Genomic DNA, 23,351 nt, shown 5'->3' on the forward strand with positions numbered 1-23,351 from the left:
GTAAAAGATTTCTACATAGCTGTGATGTTAATTATTGCTAACTTCTTACTATATTAAATGTATTTATGTTTTCCAAACATTTAAGCCCTTGGAAATAAAAAACATTTTTAAAAAAATCTCATCATGTTTGTGTCTCCAGCCAAATTTGCTTGGAGTAAAAGACTTTTTCAGGCTTATGTACCAGTGTTCTTAATCATACTATGATAGATGCACCTGAACACTGTGTATATAGTTCAGGCAATATTGCTCTGATGATTAAATGCTGGACTTTAGAAACATAAAAATATAACTAAGTTAGTTTTAAAAACTAACACATCAGTGAAATTTTATGAAATTTAATATTTTGTCATTAGCTAAAAGTAGTATTTAGGTATTTCATATTAAAATGGAAACATAAATGTATTTTTAGGGATAACTTTAAAACTCCACTTGTTATGGTATGATATGTCATAGTCGTTATTCTGAAATGCTGTGAGAACACTGTACAGTTCAGCCAATATTGCTCTAATGATTATATGCTGGACATTAGAAAGTTATAAAGTATAACTGTAAGTTTATACTTAAAAAGTATAACTGTAAGTTAGTTTTAAAAACTAACACATTTCAGCAAAATTTTAAGAAATTTAATATTTTGTCATTATATAAAAGTAGTTTTTAGGTATTTTATATTAAAATGGAAACATAAATGTAGTTTTAGGGATAACTTTTAAAAACTCCACTTGTTCTGGTATAGTAATCTCATAGCTGTTATCCTGAAATGCTGTGTTTGATCTTATTTCCCTTGTAAATCTTTATAACTGTTATCTGTTAACATTCTGCAAAAGTGTGACTTTTAAAAGACTACCTAAGCAATGTATTTAGATGATAGACCTACAATACAAATAAAATATGACAGCAACTCCTCATATCAGTACTGGCAATGATTAATGAAAGAGATGGCTATTCTCTAGTCAAGCTTTATACTTCAAAGTGCCTGATATCCAGATAAGACTGTAATAGTTAAGATAAAAACCTACTGCTCCCACTTCAATACTGTGTAACTGATCTCCTGGATTTTTGACAACCAACACTTGGAGATCAAAGATACAAGAGATAACTGGGCTAAAAGGACAGCCAAAGTTTTCCCCCCCCATCCTGGAAGGTCAACCAGGACCCTGGGCAACATGGGATCCTTCTAATAAAAGCTCCTATAACTCTGGCGAACCCGTTACTCAACCTCCAAGCAGGGAGACTGTTGAAAGTCAACCACTGTGCATTGTACCAAAAGTAGGATCACCAAATAGGTAAATGTCTCCCATCCTCCTGATGGGAAATTTCCCATAGTAACCATATGGTCGAACAAGGCCATGACTCACCCTAACAAATGACACAGTTGGTGGAGATCAAACTAGAGGATCTCAGAAGCTCTGCAATGGCCCCAGGAGTAAACTCCTATAGAGCCTTCTCTAACTTTGATAAATATAACTATATATAGATAGATTAATTTGGACTGACTTTGTCTTAGTCTTACTTTTAAGCACCCTACAGGAAAGTGTAACCAAAATATATTAGAGTATTGGTAATATTATAACATGCTAGATATAAAAAAGGCTCCAAACACTATACCAGGTCCTACTGGAAGTCTCCAACTGCACCTATAACTTACACCCATGAAAACTAATGGTTTTCATTCCTGACAGCTCTTTCAAAAATGTATCCTTAGCTGAGCATGGTGGCGCATGCCTGTAATCCCAGCACTTGGGAGGCTGAGGCAGGAGGATCATTCTGAGTTCAAGACCAGCCTGGGCTACAAAGTGAGGTAAAGGCCAGCTTGAACTGCATTACAGAGACTCTGTCTCAAAAAGACAAAAAAAAGTATCCTTCTACCTCTCTTAGTGTATTACTGTTATTTCAGTGTACTTTCAAGTAAAGGTAAAGATAAAGATTTAGATTCTTCTATAGTTTTGCTTATAGAGCAAAAATGGCAATATAGTCATTTTTAGTTAGGTATTAAGCTTTGTTATCTTTGTGATATAAACTAACTCTTTGTTATCTATCTCAGACTTTAGGTGTTCATACTCTCTGGAGCCAATCACTACAAAAAGTCTTCAGGTCTATAAAATAGAAGCCAGATATAGATTTTGAGCCTTGTAGTAAAAATTTTAATGGTTTAATGATAATACAAATTTAGCTATCTTAATTTAGTATATTTCTTAACTGTTGTTATAGTTGAAATAGGACATTAGATTTCTTTAAGGAGAAGAACCTGCTCACTCTTAAACTCCACCTATTGTATTTAGGCAAAAGCACTCAAAAACACATATATGTTATTAAGAAAAGTAACAGAATAAGCCAAAGGTTACATAATATTTTTCTGAGTTCTAGTTTGAATTTTTGGTTCTTGCTTGTTTTATATGGCTATAAGATAAAACTTAAGAAGCAATGAGTTGCCCAAGTTTTTGTCTTCTTTTTCTGACTATCAAAAGATGATAGTCCATCAAACAACAAAACTCATCTGTCTTTGTCTCCTTTGCAACAGTCAGGGCAAGACTTTCAGTACCTGGCTGGGAAAGATCAATACCAGTCCTCAGCATGAAGAGTTACAAGAACACAGCCCTTCCGTACCCAGGATCAGGGATTGAAGTCTCAGTAGGGGAATTTAATATAATTTAAGGACAAAGAACCAGAAAAAGTAAAACACATGAGCTTAAAGTGCCTAAGTGAAGCAGCCATGGATATCATCCTAGTCAATATTACTCCAAAGAATTTGAGGAATTAAATCAGCTTCACTAACAATTATATAGCTGTACCGTGTTTTTCTAAGTTACAGGTAATAAAAATTCTCCTTGGGAGTTCTGAGCTAGAGTAAGTGATTTTCTTTCTCCAGCAATTCACTACAGAAATCTCCAAATATACCCTAGTTTATCTAAGCCTTTGACTGTCCTTTCTGAGCAAATGCTATAAACAAAGTTTATTATTGGTTAGAGGAAAGGTTCAAGAACCTGGGATCTGAAAGTGGCTAGGAAAAAGCTCCAGGGCTGGGGGTAGAGTTCAGTGGCACAGCACCTACCTGGCAAGGAGAAGATTCTGATTTTGATTCCTGGTATGAAAGGAAGAAAGAGAGAGAGAGAGAGAGAGAGAGAGAGAGAGAGAGAGAGAGAGAGAGAGAGAGAAAGGAAGAAAGAAAGAAAGAAAGAAAGAAAGAAAGAAAGAAAGAAAGAAAAAGAAAGAGCTTCAAATTGATTTATAAAGAGGCACAAAACAAGAAGAAAGGAGAGATGGCCCTTGGAGCTCAATACCTGTGAGAACACATCAGGAATCTCCAAACGTCTTGTCCATAGATTTCTAAAAATGCATTTTTAAAATTTTTTAAGAGTAGCAAAGAACAGTCAAAGCTGGCTCAAAAGGAAAATAACTTTATTCACCTTCCCCCAGTGCTAAGCAGGCAGTGGTGGGGACTCTGGGAACTCTGTATCTCAATGAGTCATCGGGGGTGTTAATCCTTCACCATACATATGTGTATAAGGGGAGTCAGTCACATGGCTCAATCTGGGCCTAAATATCTAATTCATTCACCCATCCAGTATGAGGAAAGTGCATAAATTGTAAAAATCAGCTTATTCATAATTTGGCTAAATTGGGAGGGCAGCTAGCCTATCCCCTGACAATTGAGTATACAGAAGAGTTCAGCTTATATAATGGGTAGGATAAAAAGCCAGAAAATATGAATATGTAGATTTAGTCAGGCTTTGGCCCACCAGCGGGCCTAGACCAGAGGAGGAGAATGCACAGCATGTGTGTTTTTCTTTTAAGACAAAAGATGTTAATATAGTGTTGTTTTTTCCTAAACTAAGACCTCAGTGTTCAGTCTCATTGCAGTATTCAGGTCGGCACTGTGTGATAAATAAGTGGGTTCTGGTTTGCAGTTTGACACTCACTCTCTAAACGCTTTGCCATCACTGACCTTGGCAATGCTGAATCTTTCCTGATGCTAACAGGGTGGGGAGTGGGCTGGGGGATGGTTTCTGCTCTCAGCATGAAAACCTAGAGAAATAAGCCATCACTTTTTAGAAAAATCCTAATATTTAGAGGTCTATTTTAATCTTTTTGTTGCATATTATAGGATGAATATTCAGGAGGTGGTGGCATTAGCATGCTCTAACAGTAGATGTTTAACCCTCTGATGTCACAAAGTTGGCCATCAGATACCTGCACAAGCCCAAGTGAAGGGACAGTGGTATTAATTTGAACTACATCCAAGTTTTTGAAAAGTAACTTAGGCAGCTACGATCTTCATGACTCATACATCAGGAGTTGTTATCTATAGCAAAACTAACAGGAACATGTTGTCCACATGAGAACTGTGAAACTGGTGGTGGTGGTGACTAAAAGCAAGTAGAGCTGGAGGTTTTATCAATATTTCTCCGTGGCTTCAGTGCCCTTTTTCTTTGCTCATTCCTCACTGTCCAGGGGCTGAGGGGAATGAAAACTCTGGTTATTTCCTTTTGACCAGGCAAATAGATCTGGGTGAGAAAAATGAAATGGTTTAAAACACATTGGAAATATTTATGGGTTCCCAGGCAAGGTGGCAAACTAATGTTAAATTATCCTTGTTGTTGGAGAAGAAGTATAAGAAGGGAATAAGCTAGATTTTAAATAATGGCTAAAATATATTAAGTATTGCTTTTTAAAGGTTCTAGATGCTTAATCTAAAGTTAAAATTATCAAACTATAAGGCAAAAGAGACTCACAGCTAGAAGGTATCTCTAATCAACAAGTCTTGTGTGGGGGGTGTAGGGAGCAGCACGACAGCCCCATTGCTGCCTCCCTGCCTCTCTCTGTCTCCCCTATGGGCACATAATGCGTCTGCCTACATTAACCATAATCCTCTCCTGCTTATGTCACATACCCGGACATGACGATGACCCTGCTGTATTCATCCCCATAGCCTCTTCCCGTCCCACTAGCCCGCTCTTGGCCTATAAAAGATGTGATCACTTCCTGAATAAATGAGGCTTGATCGGATTCTCTTGACTTGCTTTAATCTCTCTTTGTCTCCCCACTGTTTTATTTCATCCCCGTTCTCCCTCCAGGTACACCCCATGGATTGATCTGGGGGCCAGATCAAGTGGCACCCAACGTGGGGGCTCCTGGCACAGGGGAGTCAACAAGTGAGCCATTCCAGAATACCGGCTAGAAGTAAAAACAAATTGAATCAAGGACCCAGTTTAGAAGTGAAAGCAAACTGAATCAAGGACTGAGGTTAAAAGTGAAAGCAAACTGAATCAAGGACCAAGGCCTGCACCAACGACTGCTCGGCATGCCACCCAAGTCATGGTAAGTGAATGGCAACCCCATCCCCTTTCCCAGACATGGGTCAAGCATTGAGCAAACATGAGTTGTTCATGGAAGACCTTAACAAGGCATTAAAGACAGGAGGGGTAAGGGTTAGAACAAAAGAATTGTTGCAGTATTTTCAGTTTATCCATAAAGTTTGCCCTTGGTTCCCCCTAGAGGGCTCTATAGATACCCAGAGGTGGAAAAGAGTAAAACATGCTCTAAAAGATTATTATAGGGTCTTTGGTCTGGAAAAGGTTCCGGTGACCACTTTTATGTATTGGAATTTAATTTCTGAACTGCTTACTCAGTGGCATGCAGATCCTCAGAATGAGGAGACAGTCGCACAAGGTGAGGCCACCCTGTGCAACTCCGTTAATCCTATCCCAAAATCATTCTCAGAAAAAGCTAAAGCCTTTGACTTCTCAGACGCAGAGGCTGATAACCTGTTAAAAGCCCAAGATGGCGGCCTGCTGCCATCCGAGCCCCTACCACCCGAGGCCTGCCACAAATCTCTAAAATGGTGCTTGCCTCACTTCTGCTGCATCACACTTCTGCCCTCCCCAAAATGGTGTTTCCAGTGATGGAAACAAATGTACCTCCCCAAGACTGCACCACACAGCCGCAAGACAGAGTGGGCACTGCACCGCTAGCTCCACAAGTCATTAGGACACATATGCCATTCACAGTGGCAGCTTTCAAAGAATTAAAGATAGCAGTCACCCAATATGGCCCTACAGCTGCTTTCACTCTTGCTGTTTTAAATTCTCGGGCTGACGGCTGGCTCACACCTACAGATTGGCAAAGATTGGTCCGAGGGACCTTATCGGGTGGCGATAATCTTTTGTAAAAATCAGAATATACAAAAAACTGCAAAGAGACCGCCAGGCACAATAGGCAAGCCAGCAATGGGTGGGACTTTAATATGCTAATAGGGGAGGATGCCTATGCTGGCAGAGAGGCCCAAAAGCAGTGTAAGGGCAATATAAGTTCCTCTCTCAGGAGCATTAAGCAGAGGGCTGGGATTTAGCTCAGTGGCATGAGCACCTGCCTTGCAAGTGTGTGGTTGTGAGTTCAGTCCCCAGGGCTGGAGATTTAACTCAGTGGCACAGGTGCCTACCTGACAAATAAAAGGTTGAGTTCCATCCTTGGTACCATTGACATTAAAACTGCTTGTAAGCAAGGTCTTGCTTTGGCTGCCACCTTGCAAGGGTTTACAGTTAAACAGTTCTTATCTCAAAAAATATACAAAACTTTTTTACTTGTAGAGAGACTGGTCATTTTACAAAAAAGACTCCAGAGATAGAGATTCCAATGTCAATTACTTTGACTCATTAACCAGAGTGTTTTTGGTCTGGTCTCTTGAGTTTAATTTCAGCATATATAAGGATGGGGACAGCTGCTGAAAAAAAAATGAGAGACACTATGATAGTTATTATTGTCTTCCCCAATGTCAGATCTTAAAGACCCGAGGAGCCTTCATCATCCTGTAATGATTTGATTAGTTCTATAATATGCAGTGTGTATTTAATGTGCATGAAGATTGAGACAACTGTTTGGAGGAAACAAGAGACAATTAGATAAACAGTAAAGATCTCCAGTGGACTTGCTTTGAAATCTGTATTTCTTTAAATCTTTTTTAAAAAAACTGTTTTGTTCTGTTTTGATATGTTTGGTCTTACCCTCTTTGAGATAAAAAACAAGTGTGTAGGACTGATAAACATATTACTAAGTTTTTGTTGGATCATTGAGCAGAACTGTTGGCAGTGTCACTATTTAAATGTCACTTTACATACTTGAATTTTGTAACCTGAGCAACTATTTTTAAGATGACAATATATAACTTATCAACTGGTGATTTCTTACCATTTATTTTTCTGTAATGCTGTATTAAGATCACTATAGCACAAGCCAGACAGATAGTAAAAAATTGCCTTTCTTGTGCATGCACCTCCCACTTCCACATTTTGGGGTTAATCCTAGAGGACTTATCCTCAATGCATTATGGCAAATAGATGTCACCCACATTCCCGAGTTTGGCAATCTTAAATATGTTCATGTAACTATAGATACCTTTAGTGGTTTCATTTATACCTCTCCCCACTGGCAAAGCAACCAAACATATTATTAACCATGTGTTAACTACCTTATCAGTTTTGGGATGCCCAAAACAATTAAAGACTGATAATGGTCCAGGCTATGCTAGTTCTGTCAGCATCTTAATATTGATCATATAAAAGTCATACCTTATAACCCTCAAGTTCAAGGCATAGTTAAAAGGGCACATCTCTCCCTAAAACTCACTGTTGATAAAATAAAAAAGGGGGAATGGTACTCCACACAGGGGACACCTAAAAATATTCTATCTCATGCCTTATTCATCCTTAATTTTTTAAACTTGGATGTTTCTGGACAGTCAGCAGCCATGCGTTTTTGGCATACTGAAACACAAAAGCAATTTGCTTCTGTACTATGGAGAGACCCCCTGACTAATTTATCGCATGGCCCTGACCCCATTCTCATATGGGGATGCGGTTCAGTGTATGTATACTCCTGCTAAGACAAAGAGGCTAGATGGCTCCTGGAATGCCTCGTTAGGCAAATTATTGAGCCAAATAATAATAACCCCCAAAAGGCCCAGGAGTAAACACATACCCTGATGCAACTTCTTGTGCTTTCTTACAGAAAATGCCAAACCGATGGATTACGTGATGCCTTCTCGAGAACCTCCTTAGACCACCCTTGACCAATGGTGGATTTGGACCTCCCATCATAAATGCTAACCCCTTCTCCTTGATGTGGGGGGACTTTTCCCTTACCTACCACCCCTTTTGGGTCCCTTAGCTGCCCTGTTGCTTCTCCTCTCTGTGGGTCCTTGTATTTTTCAGAGGATTATGATGCTCATTAATAAATAGACAGACGCATTTATGGCAAAGCCCATTCAGGTACACTATCACCAGCTGGAGATGGCAGATCAACAAACCTACCGGGAAGGAATTCCCACAGTGGCCCATATGATGATGTGGCCTAACTGCCCTGGGGCAATGGACAGGCAGCCAGAGACAGGCAACCAGGACAAACATGTTACTCCATTGGCCACCTAAGACAGGCACAGGACCAACTGCTGCCCTTCACACCCATGATGGGTAAGGCCCAGTTGGGTTCATGTAATGAGGTTCCTTGACCTAAGACAGGCATTGTCCTCACAGGGCCTGCCATACTCCTGATTAAATAACATAGAAATGGAGGAGATGTAGGGAGCACGTGACAGCCTCATTGCTGCCTCCCTGTCTCTCTCTCCTATGGGCACATAATGCGTCTGCCTACATTAACCATAATCGTCTCCTGCTTACGTCACATACCCGGACGTGACGATGACCCTGTTGTATTCATCCCCATAGCCTGTTCCTGTCCCACCAGCCCGCACTTGGCCTATAAAAGATGTGATCACTTCCTGAATAAATGAGGCTTGATCAGATTCACTCGACTTCCTTCAATCTCTCTTCTTCTCCCCGCTGTTTTATTTCATCCCCATTCCCCCTCCAGGCACACCCCACGGATTGATTTACAGGCTGGATCAGGGGGGTGTTTTTTTACATCTGTAGTTATATATCCAGGTTTCCACTTCTCTTTGGATGTTTTCAGGATGGGGAGCTGAACTCACAGTCCCGTGCACACTAGGTAAGTGTTCTGTGACTGAGTTGTATGCCTTCTCTAAATATCAATATTAGCATGGCAAATAAGGTGAGTAACAGTTCATACTTCTTGCCTGCAGAAAGACAAGAAGAACAAATGTTTTTATCACTAGTTACATGGACACAAGAAAGTTTTTAAAGTATAAAACAAAGAGAATTACATCAGGTGTGTTGAAGCAATAATCCTTGCCCACAATAAATATTAACAAGAGTGGCATCAGTCAGGTTGAGCAGACAGTTGCTAAGTAGATGTTCCTGTAGAAGTGCTTTGTGGTTGCAAAGTGGCCATTTCTGTGTAAGCTTGAAGTGTGGCAAGGTCTTTTGTGATACTCACTGTCATGGAATCAAACCTAAGAACTCTTCTTTCATATCCTGCTTGAATAGTTTTTCTTGGTAGGATTGGTACAAGTCACTCCATTTTGCTTCTGATAAGTTTTCATGTTTCTTTACATTTCCTCTTTTTGAATAAGATTTTATATGAAAACAGGTTAACCAACTATCCTACTGTTAGGTTCAACTGTCCCTCGTTGCCAAGAAGGACTTATCCTCGTTGTTAATCTGGTTTGGTCCCACCTTGGAGGGGAGTTGACAGATGACTGGGTATCAGTGTCAAAATACTTTTCATCATGTTTCAAGAACATTGTGGTTAAGGAAGAGTAGTTCTTATGCTAACTTTACCTGGAGTCCATTATTAAATTCAATTTTATCTGTTTTTATCTGTTATGGATATCATTCCAAAGAACTGGGCCAATATTATCTTGTTGAACATAGTATACTTGCAGAGTCTTAACAGGCAATAGGTGTCTTAGTTACTTTCTCATTGTTGGAACAAAATACCCAACACCCACAATTTAAAGGAGGAGAGGTTTATTTTTGCTCATGGTTAAGGCAGAAACAGCAAGGTGGAAAGATCTGGTGGAGGAGGAAGGCTGTTCAGGTCAGGAAGGCTATGAAGTAGAGGCAAAAAAGAAGATCCACATAAGAACATATCCTTTCAGGTCACCTCCCCAGTAACCCACTTGTAACTAGGATTCACCTCATAACAGCTATTACCAATGCTGGGACTTAGTTCACTGACTTGTATAGCACTCATATGATCCAATCCTTTTCCAAACACTTTGGAAAAGCTCTTAGGGGACACCTCAAATCTAAATCAGAACATTCTATCCCTGGTCCCTAAAAGACTCATGTCTATATTTTTATGAAAAATGCATTTAGTCCATCTGTAAGAGTGACCAGAAATTCTAAGTCCAAAGTCTGCTTCGAGACTCAAAGTGAACTCTTGGTTGTGAGCTCCTGTTTTCAAAAGAAAAAAAAGCTAAACATGCTGACATACAATGTCACAGGGTAAACATTTCCATATCAATAGGGAATAATAGGAGAACAGAAAGAAATCAGAACAAACTAAGACTGAAACACAGCCGGACAAACATTAAAACCTGTCATTCCATGTCCAGCACCTGAGGTTAGCTACAAAGGGCTTGAGTGGCCCCACCCCAGGGCGTTGCCAGCTGCATCCCTTGTGACCTCTCTCGGAGCAATTTCATTCACTGCCTGCGGCTTTCCTCACCAGACATTCCATGTCCCTTGAATGCTCAGTGTCCTGTCTTCTCCACTCACTTCACTGTCACAATTTTACACACTACCCACTCATCAGTACACACAGGCCTTTCTCTGAAATCTGGATGGAAGCCTCCCCGACCCCACAGCTCTTGCTTTCTTTATACCTATAAAACCAGTACCCTGTGGATGATGCCAATGTCTGATGCTAGCTCAAGCAGTATCCTTGACTCTTTAACCTCAGAGGCTGCTGCAGTCCTGGATAGTTGAGCACTTTAAGCCAAACTCTAGGACAATCATTCCCTAGGTAGCCCTTTTCAAGCAAATTGCTGTTGGTCTTTCTTTTCAAAGCAAGGTTTTCCAAAACTGTTTATTCTTACCTTTTTATAACCTTGAGCTGGTGAAGGGTGGCATCTTGCTGATTCCTGAGATGGCCTCAAGCCATCTTTAGTATTTTCCTGATTTAATAATTAGTGTCATAAATGCTAATATTTTTGTAGCCCGGTTCTCCGAGGTACTAACATTGCAACTGCTGCCTCTCCATCTAAACTTCACATCATTTGGCTCTGGTTTTTGCTCCTGATTCTCTCTATAGATCTTGCTAAAAAGAAGCAAGAAGTACTCATGCCACAGCCTGGACAGTGGGGTGCTTCAAAGTTTTCTCTGCCAGATGAATTTGTTCACTGCTCTTGATTTCAGTCTTCTGCATAGTCTCAGGACATTGGCCAAGTGCACACAAATTTTCTGCCAGAGTGTAGCACATATGGTCATTGGTTCAACTGTCAATGGGGTCCTTGTTCCCAACTGAATTCTCCATAGCCTAGCTTTTACCATCCACATTTCTGTCGTTATTCTGGATGTTAGAATTTATACACAGCTAAACAGAATTACATATTTATATTACTTACTCTGACAATACTGACAAGAAGTTGAGGGTTCTATTGTCCAATTTCAATAGAAGTCATGAATCAACACAATGTAGCTTTACTGTGGCTCCAGGCTTTGGGTGTGTGCTCTCTGAAGTCCTTTGTATTACTGCTCTGTGATTCCAAGTGTCAGTGGCACTTGACCCTTTGAATTACAGTTTTGGGCTCTCAATCACCCCTATCAGCTTCCTAGCCACTGAGGCTTACCATCAGCTACTGTCTAAAACTCATATTGGCTGGTCCCCATTGATTTCTGCTGCTGGTTATATTGTTTCTGCAGGTTAACACTGGTGGCTGAACCTGATCATCTCCACATGGTTTCGACACATAAGTGCTGCTGGTTTCTGATGCCCTGCAGCCTTGCTGGATACTGTCACTGTTTGATGCTGGTCAATGCAAGTCATTACTGGTTGCTGTTTATCTCTGCCACCCATCTCTGGAACTCCTCAGGACTAACAATCCTTGGGGTTTGTAACTAATCGTTTTAGTGTGATAGTCTCTCTCCACAACAGCCAGGATAAGAATCTTGAGTAGTTTTACAGACCCATCCAACCAAGCCCACACTACCTGAGAAATGAATCAAAAAACCAGAAATACAGGACCTTTGATATGGGGCTTTATTTGGATTGGAGAACTTGAGGGAGCCCTTCTAGGTCAACAGGAGGAGTGTGAGGGGAGTATATAGATTAGCAAAGGAGGGCACAGTTGTCTGAAGTTAGCCCAAATTTCAAGCCTTGACAAGATGGGGTTGTGAAGTCAACTGGGATTAGTTGAAGTCTCAAACCTACTTTGGTAGTGTTGTGTGAAAGACACAGAGTAGATTCAGCTGGATTGTTCCAAATTCAAGGTTTTTGATTGGCCCAAATTCAAGGCTACTCATTGGCCCCAAATTCTCCAGCCAAAACAGATATCTCCAGGAAGTCGCTCAGAACATCTAGGTCATAGGCAGGGAAGAGCTGGGGAGCTTTTATGATCTATTTCACAACTAGAACCAGAATTCAAACCAAACAAAACTGAGACAATTTTTGTGAATTGAGATCCTCTGACTATTCCCTGCTATTGGATATCCCTGAACCAGGACCTTCACAATGAAGTTCATAGAAGAAAAAGTAATAAACAGGAAAATGCACACAGACACCAAAGTTACTCACTGAATAAAACTACTTCCAAGCTCAGAAACTATTTCTATATTGAACAGATGAAATTAGAAACCAAAGATTGCAGTTGTTGAGCTGATAGCAAATCCTGGGTCTTGTTCCTGGGGCCTATGGCTTAGAAAGTGTTGTAGGCTTGTCCAGGGTCTCTCAGTACGAGTAAGGGTACAGCGGTGGGCAAAAAGTCAGTCCAGACCTGTCTCCTCGGTGTCTTCCCAAACTGATACCCAGACAGATCTGTTTTGCTGTTGTACAGTCACTGAGATGACATATTTAAAAGAGTTTGTTCAGAGGGTTGTCAGTGTGGAGACAGCAGAGCAAGTTTCAAGTCCACTTTCCCAAAGATAGGGTTTTTAGAGTTATCTATGGGAGGAAGAAGCAAGGTGGTTCTACGATATGGGGAAAGTGACTGGAGGTAAGGAAAAGTGAACCAATCACTGAGCTGTATGCATGTAATCAAACTTCTTGATTCCTTATAAGACACTGTTTCAGATAATGGCAACATTGTTACCCACTGGATACTTACACAGGACCAAGGGAAAGACCAATGGTTTCCACTAGTGTGGGCTACATCTACATTTCTGAAAAACAACATAAGTAAGATTAGTATCATGCCCCATGTCAGAAATTTTGTCTATAGCCAAGTAAATGTGCATATATTGGTTAGCTACCTATTAGGATGCAAGTGCCTGGAGAGTGGGGTGCATGGTGAGGCCATGGAAGTTTCCCACACACCTTGCCTTATGCATTTCCTCATTAGACTCTTCATGTACGTCCTTTAAAATATTGCATGTAATAAACTGGCAATAGGAGGTAAAATGTTTTCCTGAATTCTGTGAGCTGCTCTAACAAAGGACTTAACCCTGATGAAGAAGCCATGGAACCCCTGATTTACAGCCAGTAGATCAGAGACATTGGTGAATTGATCTCAGGCGTGAGTCAGCACCTGAAGTTGTGCAGTCTTGTAGGATTCAACCCTTAACTTGTGGGATCTGTTACTAACACCAGAGATGGTGGTGGAACTGAGGTAACGCTGTACACACATCTAGTGTCCACTAGAGAATTAACTGGTATGTAGAGAGGTATATGAACCCATCTGTTGTCTGAAGTGAAGTACTGAATGAATTCAGAATATAATAGGAGACTACAGGTTTTCAGTTTTGATTTTTTAAAATTTTATTTAAAGAAAAGAAAAAAAAACACCAAAACAGTAAAAGGGTACAAGTAATACAGAATTTCAAAAAAATAAACAGTAAGAAATCTCTAGTTAGTAGATTACATATTGTCATCTTAGAAGCAGTTGTTCAAGTTACAAAATTAAAGCATCCAAAGTTGACATTCAAACAGTGAGACAACAAAGAGTTGTGTTCAATTATCCAACAAAAACTTAGTAATATGGTTATCTATCTTATATACCTAAACACACTTGCACTTGTGTCCTTTAGAGCACTTTCTTTTCCTCTCTTTTTTGCAATAACATTTACACATTTTGGGTTTTATTACTCTCATAGTTCTTAGTAACTTTATTTTTTGGAAGAGAATAAAACCAAATGTGACAAAACAAAGCATTCAGTCATATCAAGGATAGACATAGTACACGATGTAAGAACAGAATACAAGGTAATCAACAGTGGTTACCATAATGCCTCTTGCTACCTTAAGAAGAATTGCCAGGGCTGGGGATTTAGCTCAGCAGCATAAGTGCCTGCATTGCAAGCAGGCAGTTGTGAGTTTAATCCCTGGTAGCAATAAAAATGAAAAAGACAAAAAAAAAAAAAAAAGAATTGCCTATATCATCAGGTATAATAAAATTGAACAAAACAGTACAGAACAAAACCATTAAAACCTAAGCATTGGAGACATTACTGGACTTCAAAAGAAGATAATAGTCAAACCAGAATGAGCATCATAGTGAATCTTATTGCTTTCAAAGTAGTTGCCTATACCCTCAAACTTGATACTATCAAACAGAACAGAATAGAGTAAAATCAGTCAAAACAAGATGGTGAGAGCAATACAGGACTTCAAATCAAGTTAATAGGAAATCAAAGTAGGTTACTATAATATATCCTCCTAGTTTTTTAAAATTTTTTCCTTAATTAAAAAATAATAAAAAATTTTTAAAAAGGGGGAGATTGAGATAAAAGAGGACATAACAATACAGGTTAGAACAGAACAATTTAAGCAACATAGTGTTTCACCACAAGATAACCCGACTTAATAGTAGCTACACAAAAACTTATGAGCAAAATTAAAACAAGTTATTTACCAAAATATAACACAAATGGTCTCTAGTCCAATTTCCACTAGTGTTCTCATTCCCATTTTAAACCTCATGGATCTAGTCTTTACAACTCAAATTTCTATCAGAATTCTTGTCTTCTGAGTTCACATCAGAATCACTTATCGCTCTGCTGACAGCATTCTAAGGATTCCCTAGCTAAGTTCTCTAAAACTTTCTAAATCCTCCCACAAACCAGTTCCTCAGGATTCTAAACCAGATGGTCACATATAGTCACAGCAATGGCCACACTCCTGGAACCAATTTTCTTGGGCAGTTTCCTCACCACTAAACAAAATGTTTGACACTTGAACCCCTCAGGAGGAAAAGTTTGTTACGGCTCATGGTTTCAGAGATTCCAGCCCATGGTTGTCTTGTTCCAAGGTAGAAATAGAAGGATGAAAGATAATGGGAGACAAACGTTGCTCAGTCCATGGAAATCAAGAAGCAGAGGGAGGAGAGAAGATCCAGGAACAAGAATGTACCTTTCCAGGTCATATCACTAGTGACCGACCTCCCGTAATCTCCCATCTCTTATCAGTACATTCAGCTATGAGCTCCCCACTGATGAGTTTAGTGTCCCATCATCCAATATCTTTCAAAAGTCCCAATTCTCAACATGAGAATTTGGGGGGTTAAAAACCATAACATATGGGTAAGAAATTCAACATATAAATGTGTGGAGGCACAATTCAACATATTATGCAGGGAAAAGTTGTTTTCATCATTTTTTTTCATTTTATATTACTATTCATGCTTTAGGACTGCCTGCAAATTAAATCATTTATTTTGATCATTCTACTATGTCTGAATTTTTGAATTTTGTATAATGATAACAATGTACCTTTTTTATAAGTCAGTAATTTATTCCTCTTTATAGTTTAGTACTATAATGTACAATTACTTCACCATAAAATACTAATACTGTAATATTATAAAGTATTGGGTTTTTTCTTTTCTTTTTCCATCATATACATATACACTTGCCTGATAATGAAATTTTTGCTAGTTCCAGGTTTGGATATCTTGAATAAAACTGCTATGAACATTCTTACACAAGGATCTCTGTGAACATTCGGTTTTCTTTTCTTGAGTAAAGCTGTTGGCTTAAAGTACAGGGATATACAAAAGTATGGGGATATATTTAATTCTACAAAAGCAATAGGGAGAACTTCTTTCCAAAGTACTCATCCCATTTTATACTCCTAGCAGCAGTAGGAGAGTGTTAGATCTGAATCAGTGTCTTAAACTCTGGCTACTTGGGAATGATCTCTCCTTTGACAACCTTGCAGAACACTCAGCTCACTCCTCAGATAAGAACCTGTCCAAGCAGTGTACATAGTGAAAAGTCGTAAGCACTTCACCTTTGGATCCACTATAATATTCATGGCAAAGTCACACTCTCCAATAGAGTCCCTACGATGAGCATGCAGATTACTAAAATCAGGCTATTTCTTCCTAGCAAAGGATTTGCTATACTTTGCATCTGAAATGTACCCCCAAAGGCTCATGTATTGAAGGCTTAGTGCATAAGGTCCCGGTGTTCAGAGACGGAGATTTAGATCATGAGGAAACTCACACTTTAATCCATTCATGGGTTCATAATTTGATGGGATCTTGGGATGTAATGAATACTTGGGGAAGAACCTAGTTGAGGAGAGTGAGTTACTGGGGACATGCCATTGCAGATCATATTTTGACTTGGCTTTCCTCCTTCCTCTCTCTCCCTTCTCTCTTCTTCGTTGTATGCTGTGGCTTTGTACTGAAAATAAAGGTCCTTGAAATCAACAGAAGTTTATTGATCAGTAAGACTGTCAATGTTTGTTTTTAAGGGCTGATGGAGGAACTACTCCATGTCCCTCTCCTGCCATCTGGTGGTTTGTTAAATTCTGGGGCCCCGTGGCTTGTAGAAGTACTGCCCTGGATTATACCTTCACCCTCAGATGGTATGCTCCCTGTGTTCATATCCTTGAAGTCAATGTCCTCATTTAAGCCATTTAAGTTTAGGGTCCAACTTAATGACTCCCTCTTAACTTAATTGCATCTGCAATGACCCTATTTCTAAATAAAGTCACATCCTGAGACTTAAACAATGAACTATAAGGACGAGTGGGAACACAGTTTAATGAACATCATGGGTGTAGCAATTGAGGGAAAGTGAAATTTCAAGAATAAATGTGTCTCGGAGAACTGTCACATGTTTAAGCCCCCCTGGACTACATAAACCAAAACAAAACAAAAATAAAGTAAATCTACCTTAACTGCTCTTAGGATAGACTAGGTAACACTTCGATAATTACTCATCTTAATTACAAGTGGATGAAAAACAAAAGAATTTTAATTAGTCAAACTAGGTCATTGAGAGCAGCAAGACCTTCTAAGGCAGTTGTTCCTCCATCTTATGGCTAAAGTCCCAGACTGCTTCCACCTTCACAGCCTCAGTGAGGGCACAGAAGCCTGGTATCTGCACTGGGTTTTCCCTGATCTCATCCTGAATGAACCATTGCAGCAGTGCCTGTGTTTGAAGCTGGTTCAGGAGTGCACCCTGGGAGAGGCTAGAAAGTGAATCACAGATGTTGCTCAGCAACATTGGGTTGAGGACTAGTGTCAGAGATGTTTGCTCAGCAACAATGGCTGAGGACTAGTGTCAGAGGTGTTTGCTTCATCCATGGGGGTAATAATCTCTATCCACAGATTGGAGAGCAGGAAAACAGATACAGTGAACCCTTAAGTTACTGCCGGCCTGATATACAGACAAACTCAGTGATAACTGAGAGTTTTGACTTACAACCAAAGTCTTGAGTTATGTCCTGAATGCTGACCTCTTGTGATTCCAGATGGTCTCAGATACAGATTTCACCTGTAGGGCTCTGGAAGGAACATGACAACATCCTTTCCTGTATGGGTGCACTGAGAGATCCTGGGCCAGTGTCTCTCTAAGGACACTGAGATCTGCCTGGATACAGGAAAGACTTGAAGGCTGTGTAGAGGAGCCTGAGCCTCTAGTCGACAACCTGAGTTACAACCAGCCCTCAGGGATGAATTGAATTCTTAAGTCAAGAGTCCACTGTACTTATTTTATGAATTGAATCTGAGTCACTGTGTCCGAGAAACCTGAAGATTAGAAAAGATAGCTCCAGGGAGCATTATCTGGCCTGTCCTTTAATGGCTAAGGCCCAGGACTAAGGGGGAAGCAGAAGTTTAACAGGACTATCAAGAACACCCTATCTTTCCGTAGGATCAGCAACTTGTAAGAGATGAGAGGGAAAAAAGGAGGAGGAAGAAGATAGAAGGAAGTACTGGTCAGAGTTACGAGCAATGGAATCTGCCCATTCAACCTTCCTCCAAGGGGACCACGGCGATAACCCAAGGACAGAACTAGGATAAAATCCTCATCACTTCCCCAGAGCTTTGCATGACCTCTGGCACTTTGTATGGACTTGCATGAACAAATGGCTCATGGATGGAATGAATAAATCACACAAAATGCTCTTTCCAATTCTCAAAGGCCATGCATAGCAGAAGAAATGCCCAGTGCTTCCTAGCTAAAGCCCCATTCACTGTGCAAATGAGTCCACTGACTGTTAGAGCAACAGTTCTTGTCCATTGAGGAAGTGAGTGCGGGGTGGGAACCCAGTAGTGTTCACACACACAGCTGGTGACGGGAATGTGCTAAGCTTCCAGAAAGGCTTCCCAATGATCTGAAATACATTTTGGCTATTCGTGGCCTGAAAGACTTTCCAGTGCTCACCTCTGTCTCAGGAAATGGGCCGGCCAAGCTTCAGGTCTACCATGTGACCCACCAACTCCCAACCTCCCAGAGGGAGTAGCTGGATAAAGGAAGCTGGAGCTCCAAAAACTAAGTCAGTAGCTTGGTAGTATCAACTCCAGCATCATCCGAGAGGTAAATGCCCAGAAATTAAGGTCCAGTCAAGAGCATTGGTGTGGATGTGGGCAGGTGCTTGTGTGTGTTTGTATATAGCATGGGCTTCAGAAGGCTTGGAAAGAAAGATTGTTGCTTATGTTCAGGAGAAAAATATTGGGGATCGGATTCCGTGGATGAAATTCCTAAGCCTTGAATCCAATGTAGTAATGGTGGGTCATAATTTCTGATGGCAGGAACATCTGGGTGTTTTAGAATGAACATCCTTCCACCTCTTAGGAATTTTTAGTCTGAGGAGGAGCAAAGGAGGCTTCATTGGTACGTCATGTGGGGTCTCCAAGGGTCTGAGCCTTGCATGTGGTAATACTATTCCGCAGGGCTGGGAAGATTCAGGAAGTGGTATGTGTGTCTATGGATGGTTCAAAGTCACTCTCTGTGCTCCACTGTGACAGAGGGGTTCTCCTGTGTGCTTCAAGTCAACAGAAAAAGCTTGAGGGCAGAAACTGGGAACAACTGGGAGAGAAGTCCAGGCCAACAGGTCCGCAAGTGTCCCTCTCAGAGCTCTCAGCATGAACCCCCTCCTGCTGCTGGCAATGGTGATGGCCTCCGGTAAGAGTTGATCTTGGTCTGTGAGCATGGGGCTGGGCAGCAGCACAGGGAGGGAAGCACCCAGACCCCCAGTTCTCTTTCCTACTGCAGCAGTCTTCTCTCACTAGCAGAAAGAATGAAACCATTCAGAGAGTGAGGAGGAATGGAGAGGAGGAACTCAGGGACCCACATCTTATCACAGGACCATTTGTCAATCCTCTTCCAGGGCTAATGTGTGTCCTTGGTGATATTTGGGATTTCCAGAAAATGATCCAGCTGACGACAAGAAAACAGCCTCTCATCACTTACGGCTTCTATGGTTGCTACTGTGGCCTAGGTGGCAAAGGAACCCCCAAGGATGAAACGGATTGGTAAGGTCACCCCAGCCCCTTCTGCCCTCTGTTCATTCATATGCTTGGCATGGCTGGAAGCTGCAAGGAGGGAGCTGGCTCCCCAGTGTGTCAAAATTTCTAGCAGGCCCTAGCTGGAAAAGCAGCCAAAATGTTTTGAACTATGGCTTAGGCAACTCTGAAGTCACTGAATCTCTGTCTAAGCTGAAGGGAAGAGGGATGATGGGACAGAAAAATCCACCTGACAGAATGTGCTCCTACCAGGTGCTGTGCCAGGCATGACTGTTGCTACCAACTTCTGAGGAAGCGTGGGTGTGGCACGAAATTTCTGCACTATGAGTTTACTCTAACGGGGAACAAAATTGAGTGCAATGGTAAGAAAAAGGCCACAATATCTTCATGATTCCTTCATTTGCCAGCTGAGTGGCCACTGTGCTAGGCTTTGCACTGGGCACCAAAGATACAGACACAAAGGAGCATTATCCCTGTCTCAAGAAGCTCATGGTTGAGTGGGAGGCAGGAAAACTGAGAGCATGGGTGAGGAAGGCTGTAGCAGGGAGGAAGCAAAAGAGAGATTCTTAATATACCTAAGGCTCAAGGAAGTTCCTCAAGTGATGACATCTGTGCTGAGTCCCAGAGGCTGTGCAGAGAGGCAGGGACCTGCAGTGCTTGAATGTTTGCAGAGGAGTACCTGAGGGGAATTGCAGTCCATACTGTGCTGCTAGGGGAATGTGTGAGGACCAGAGGGATAATAAGACAGACCTCCTAGGCTAAGCATCTGTAGATTTTATCCAAAAGCAGCAGGGAGCTATTTAGCAAAGGAGCTACAGGAGTAGACATTGAGTTCAGAAGATTGCTTCTGCCCCATGATAGATGGGGCCATGCTGAAAGAGATCAGTCAGCAAGCTTCCACCAAAAGGCAGACAAGATAGAGCAACCAGGTGGAACAGAGCACCAGAGGTCAGCAGGAAATGGGTGGGCTGAGTCCAGAAACACTGGAGGAGGTTTGGCGATGATCTGGCTAATGGGGATGCCTGACTCTCACATACTGAGAATTCTAGAAGTTGGCAACACCATGCCTGAGATGCTTTTCCATCATGTTCCAGCACTTTTCCTCAGCTAGGCCAAGCTGGCTGTATCTACCTTTGTGCTGTCAGCATGTTCCTGGAGCTCTGCACAGCATGGTCTCAGTCACAGAGCAGGCTTTCCCACCATACCACTGCCTTTTCGGAGGGAAGAAATTCCTGCTTCTTCGAACTCCCCAGTACATTTCCCCTGTCCCTCGCTGACCAGAAGATCACATACTATCCAGAACCCAATCCTGCTAGGCACAGCAGAAGGCCCATGCCTGGCTTTTACAAATCACTAACTATTCCTGGGCTTCTGGAGCTTAGATTGGCCACTTGAACAGGTCTGTTAGTAGGTGAAAGGGAGAATGGCCCTGGAGAATTCCTCTAGCCATCTCAGAGCTTGGCATTGTATCCTTCCTTATTGATAGAAATTCTCCTTCCCATTGGGAAGAACCATCTGGAACCACCTGAAACTATCCCTCATAAGAAGCCACAGAATTTGGGGAAGGGGTAGAGACAGGGTCTTACTATATATTAAGGGAGGAATTGCACTCTGTGTAGCCCAAGCTGGCCTCAAACTCATGGGGATTTCCCTGCCTGAGTCTCCCAAGTGCTGGGATTATAGATGTGTACCACCATACCAGGTAAAGAGCCACAGATAATTAACCCTCATCTAATTACTGTTTTCTTCTAATTTCAGCAAACCAGGACTACTGTCAGGCTCAGGTGTGTGAATGTGATAAAACTGCTGCCTACTGTTTTGCTGAAACCAAGAAAAGTTATAAAAAAAGTTACCAGTTCTATCTTGACCTGCTTTGCCATGGGAAGGGACCTACTTGCGAAAACCCTCTTGACTCAGTCACCTTGAAACACAGTCCAGAGTCTTCTCCTCTAATGTCACTCCCTCCTTCAATTAAACTCCCTGAGGATAAACAGCCAGCCAGCAGCACTTCTGTCCCCACCTAGGAGAGGAAGCCCAATGCCTGGGGCCTATCTGATTGGTCTCTTTGCCTTAGGACAGCAGATTTCCATCCATGGTTCCCCTCGATGTCAATCTTTTACCTTAGCAGCAGCAGCTACACTCCTGAGAGGGGCTCTTGTAAATAAAGAAACTAATGTGCAAGCCTTGAATATGTGCATGTGTGTTCTCATGATTGTGTATTCACCCTCTTTGCTCTTAGTATAAAGTCATACCCATACAGTATGTCAGAAAGCTTAGAAATATATGATCTGGAGTCAGACTCTCTCAGTTGAATCCTCCCATCTCACTTCCCCAGGTCTCAGCTCTCTGGCCAAATGAGGATCAAACTAGTGCCTCCCCCTTAGCGTGTTTGAAAATTAAGGTAGATGCTGACCTTAAAGCACTAGATATGATATGGTCATGTCTGTCATCCCTATTAGGAGTAAAAGGCAGACATGGCTTTCCCCTCGGTAAGCCCTAGAGTAACAGAAATTACTGAAACAGTTTAGGATTCTATTAGACAGTAAGGATAGCATACCCAAAATGAGATCAACTGAGTCCCAACCCTCAGGGATCTTATGAAAAAATCTTCCAGGGGTGCTGTGGCTTAAAGAATCTCCCCAAAGTATGATCAGGCAGGCTCAAGGATGCATAAACTCTGCATGGGTACCACGTGAACACTGCTTAGATTTGACCCTGAAAAGTATGTAATTTCCTATAGAGTAGAGATTACATTTCTCACACAACAACCTTTTACAACAACACATCCTGTAATTTTATACTGTAGCATAGTGGTAAGCATCTGTGTATCTCTGTAGCTGCTCTTGGAGGATGCAGGAAAAAAATCTTCACACTTACCCACTTGTTATGACAAACATCAAGGTGTATGCATGTGTACCAAAGTGTTAAATTGGAATTTTTACCCACATAATGGTCAGTCTAACAGGTTTTGTCTATGTGTACTGGAACATTACTGGGGTTAAAATATACTCACACCTTGCTTGTGTTATGGTAAAATGTGTATTTTATCACAAATGGAATGGGCGTGACTCAGTCACTACACCTGAGGAAAGCAAAAACCCAGTTGTGCATTTTGATTTTTTTCTTGAACTTCTTATCTTTAGAAAAAGAAGAGCAAGTCAAGCCCAAAGCTAATAGGAGAGAAGAAATTTAAAAGATTGGAGCAGAAATTAGTGGAACGGACACTAAGAAAACAATACAAAGAATCAATGAATCAAAGAGTTTTTTGAAAGATTAAATAAAATAGCCAACCTTATCAAAAGAAGGAAAGAAAAGACTCAAATCCATGCAATAAAAATGGAAAGATGAAATCACAACAGGTCCTGCAGAAACTCAGGAGATCATCAATACCTGTTTTGAGAATCTGTATTCTAAAAAGATAGAAAACACAGAAAAAATGGATAGGTTTCTAAATATTACCAAATTCCAAATTACCAAAGCTGAATCAAGAATATATAAAATTTTTAAATAAACCAATATCAGTCAATGAATTTGAAAACACAATTTAAAACCTACTAGCAAAGAAAAGCCCGCCTCTGATGGACTC

General features: G+C 41.0%; 1 protein-coding gene across 1 annotated transcript; it reads left to right on the top strand.

Annotated features, from left to right (window-relative positions):
* Window positions 1-19,384: 19,384 nt before the first annotated feature.
* Window positions 19,385-21,938, top strand: LOC100731109 (phospholipase A2, membrane associated-like). The gene is made up of 4 exons (XM_003471155.2): window positions 19,385-19,424; window positions 19,630-19,774; window positions 20,018-20,127; window positions 21,524-21,938. The coding sequence occupies exons 1-4, from the start codon at window positions 19,385-19,387 to the stop codon at window positions 21,787-21,789; spliced, it is 561 nt and encodes a 186-aa protein (XP_003471203.1). The 3' UTR covers window positions 21,790-21,938.
* Window positions 21,939-23,351: the final 1,413 nt, after the last annotated feature.

The sequence above is a fragment of the Cavia porcellus genome, unplaced genomic scaffold, assembly GCF_034190915.1.
Source record: "Cavia porcellus strain 051 isolate PalLab524CR breed Dunkin Hartley unplaced genomic scaffold, mCavPor4.1 scaffold_25, whole genome shotgun sequence".
NCBI classification, from domain to species: domain Eukaryota; kingdom Metazoa; phylum Chordata; class Mammalia; order Rodentia; family Caviidae; genus Cavia; species Cavia porcellus.

What these genes read in the sequence shown, in the direction of transcription:
- LOC100731109 (XM_003471155.2), top strand. Translation starts at nt 19,385, where the DNA reads ATGAACCCCCTCCTGCTGCTGGCAATGGTGATGGCCTCCG. An exon ending in GGCAATGGTGATGGCCTCCG is followed by an intron (nt 19,425 to 19,629) that starts GTAAGAGTTGAT and finishes ATCCTCTTCCAG; the next exon opens with GGCTAATGTGTGTCCTTGGT. An exon ending in GAACAAAATTGAGTGCAATG is followed by an intron (nt 20,128 to 21,523) that starts GTAAGAAAAAGG and finishes TTCTAATTTCAG; the next exon opens with CAAACCAGGACTACTGTCAG.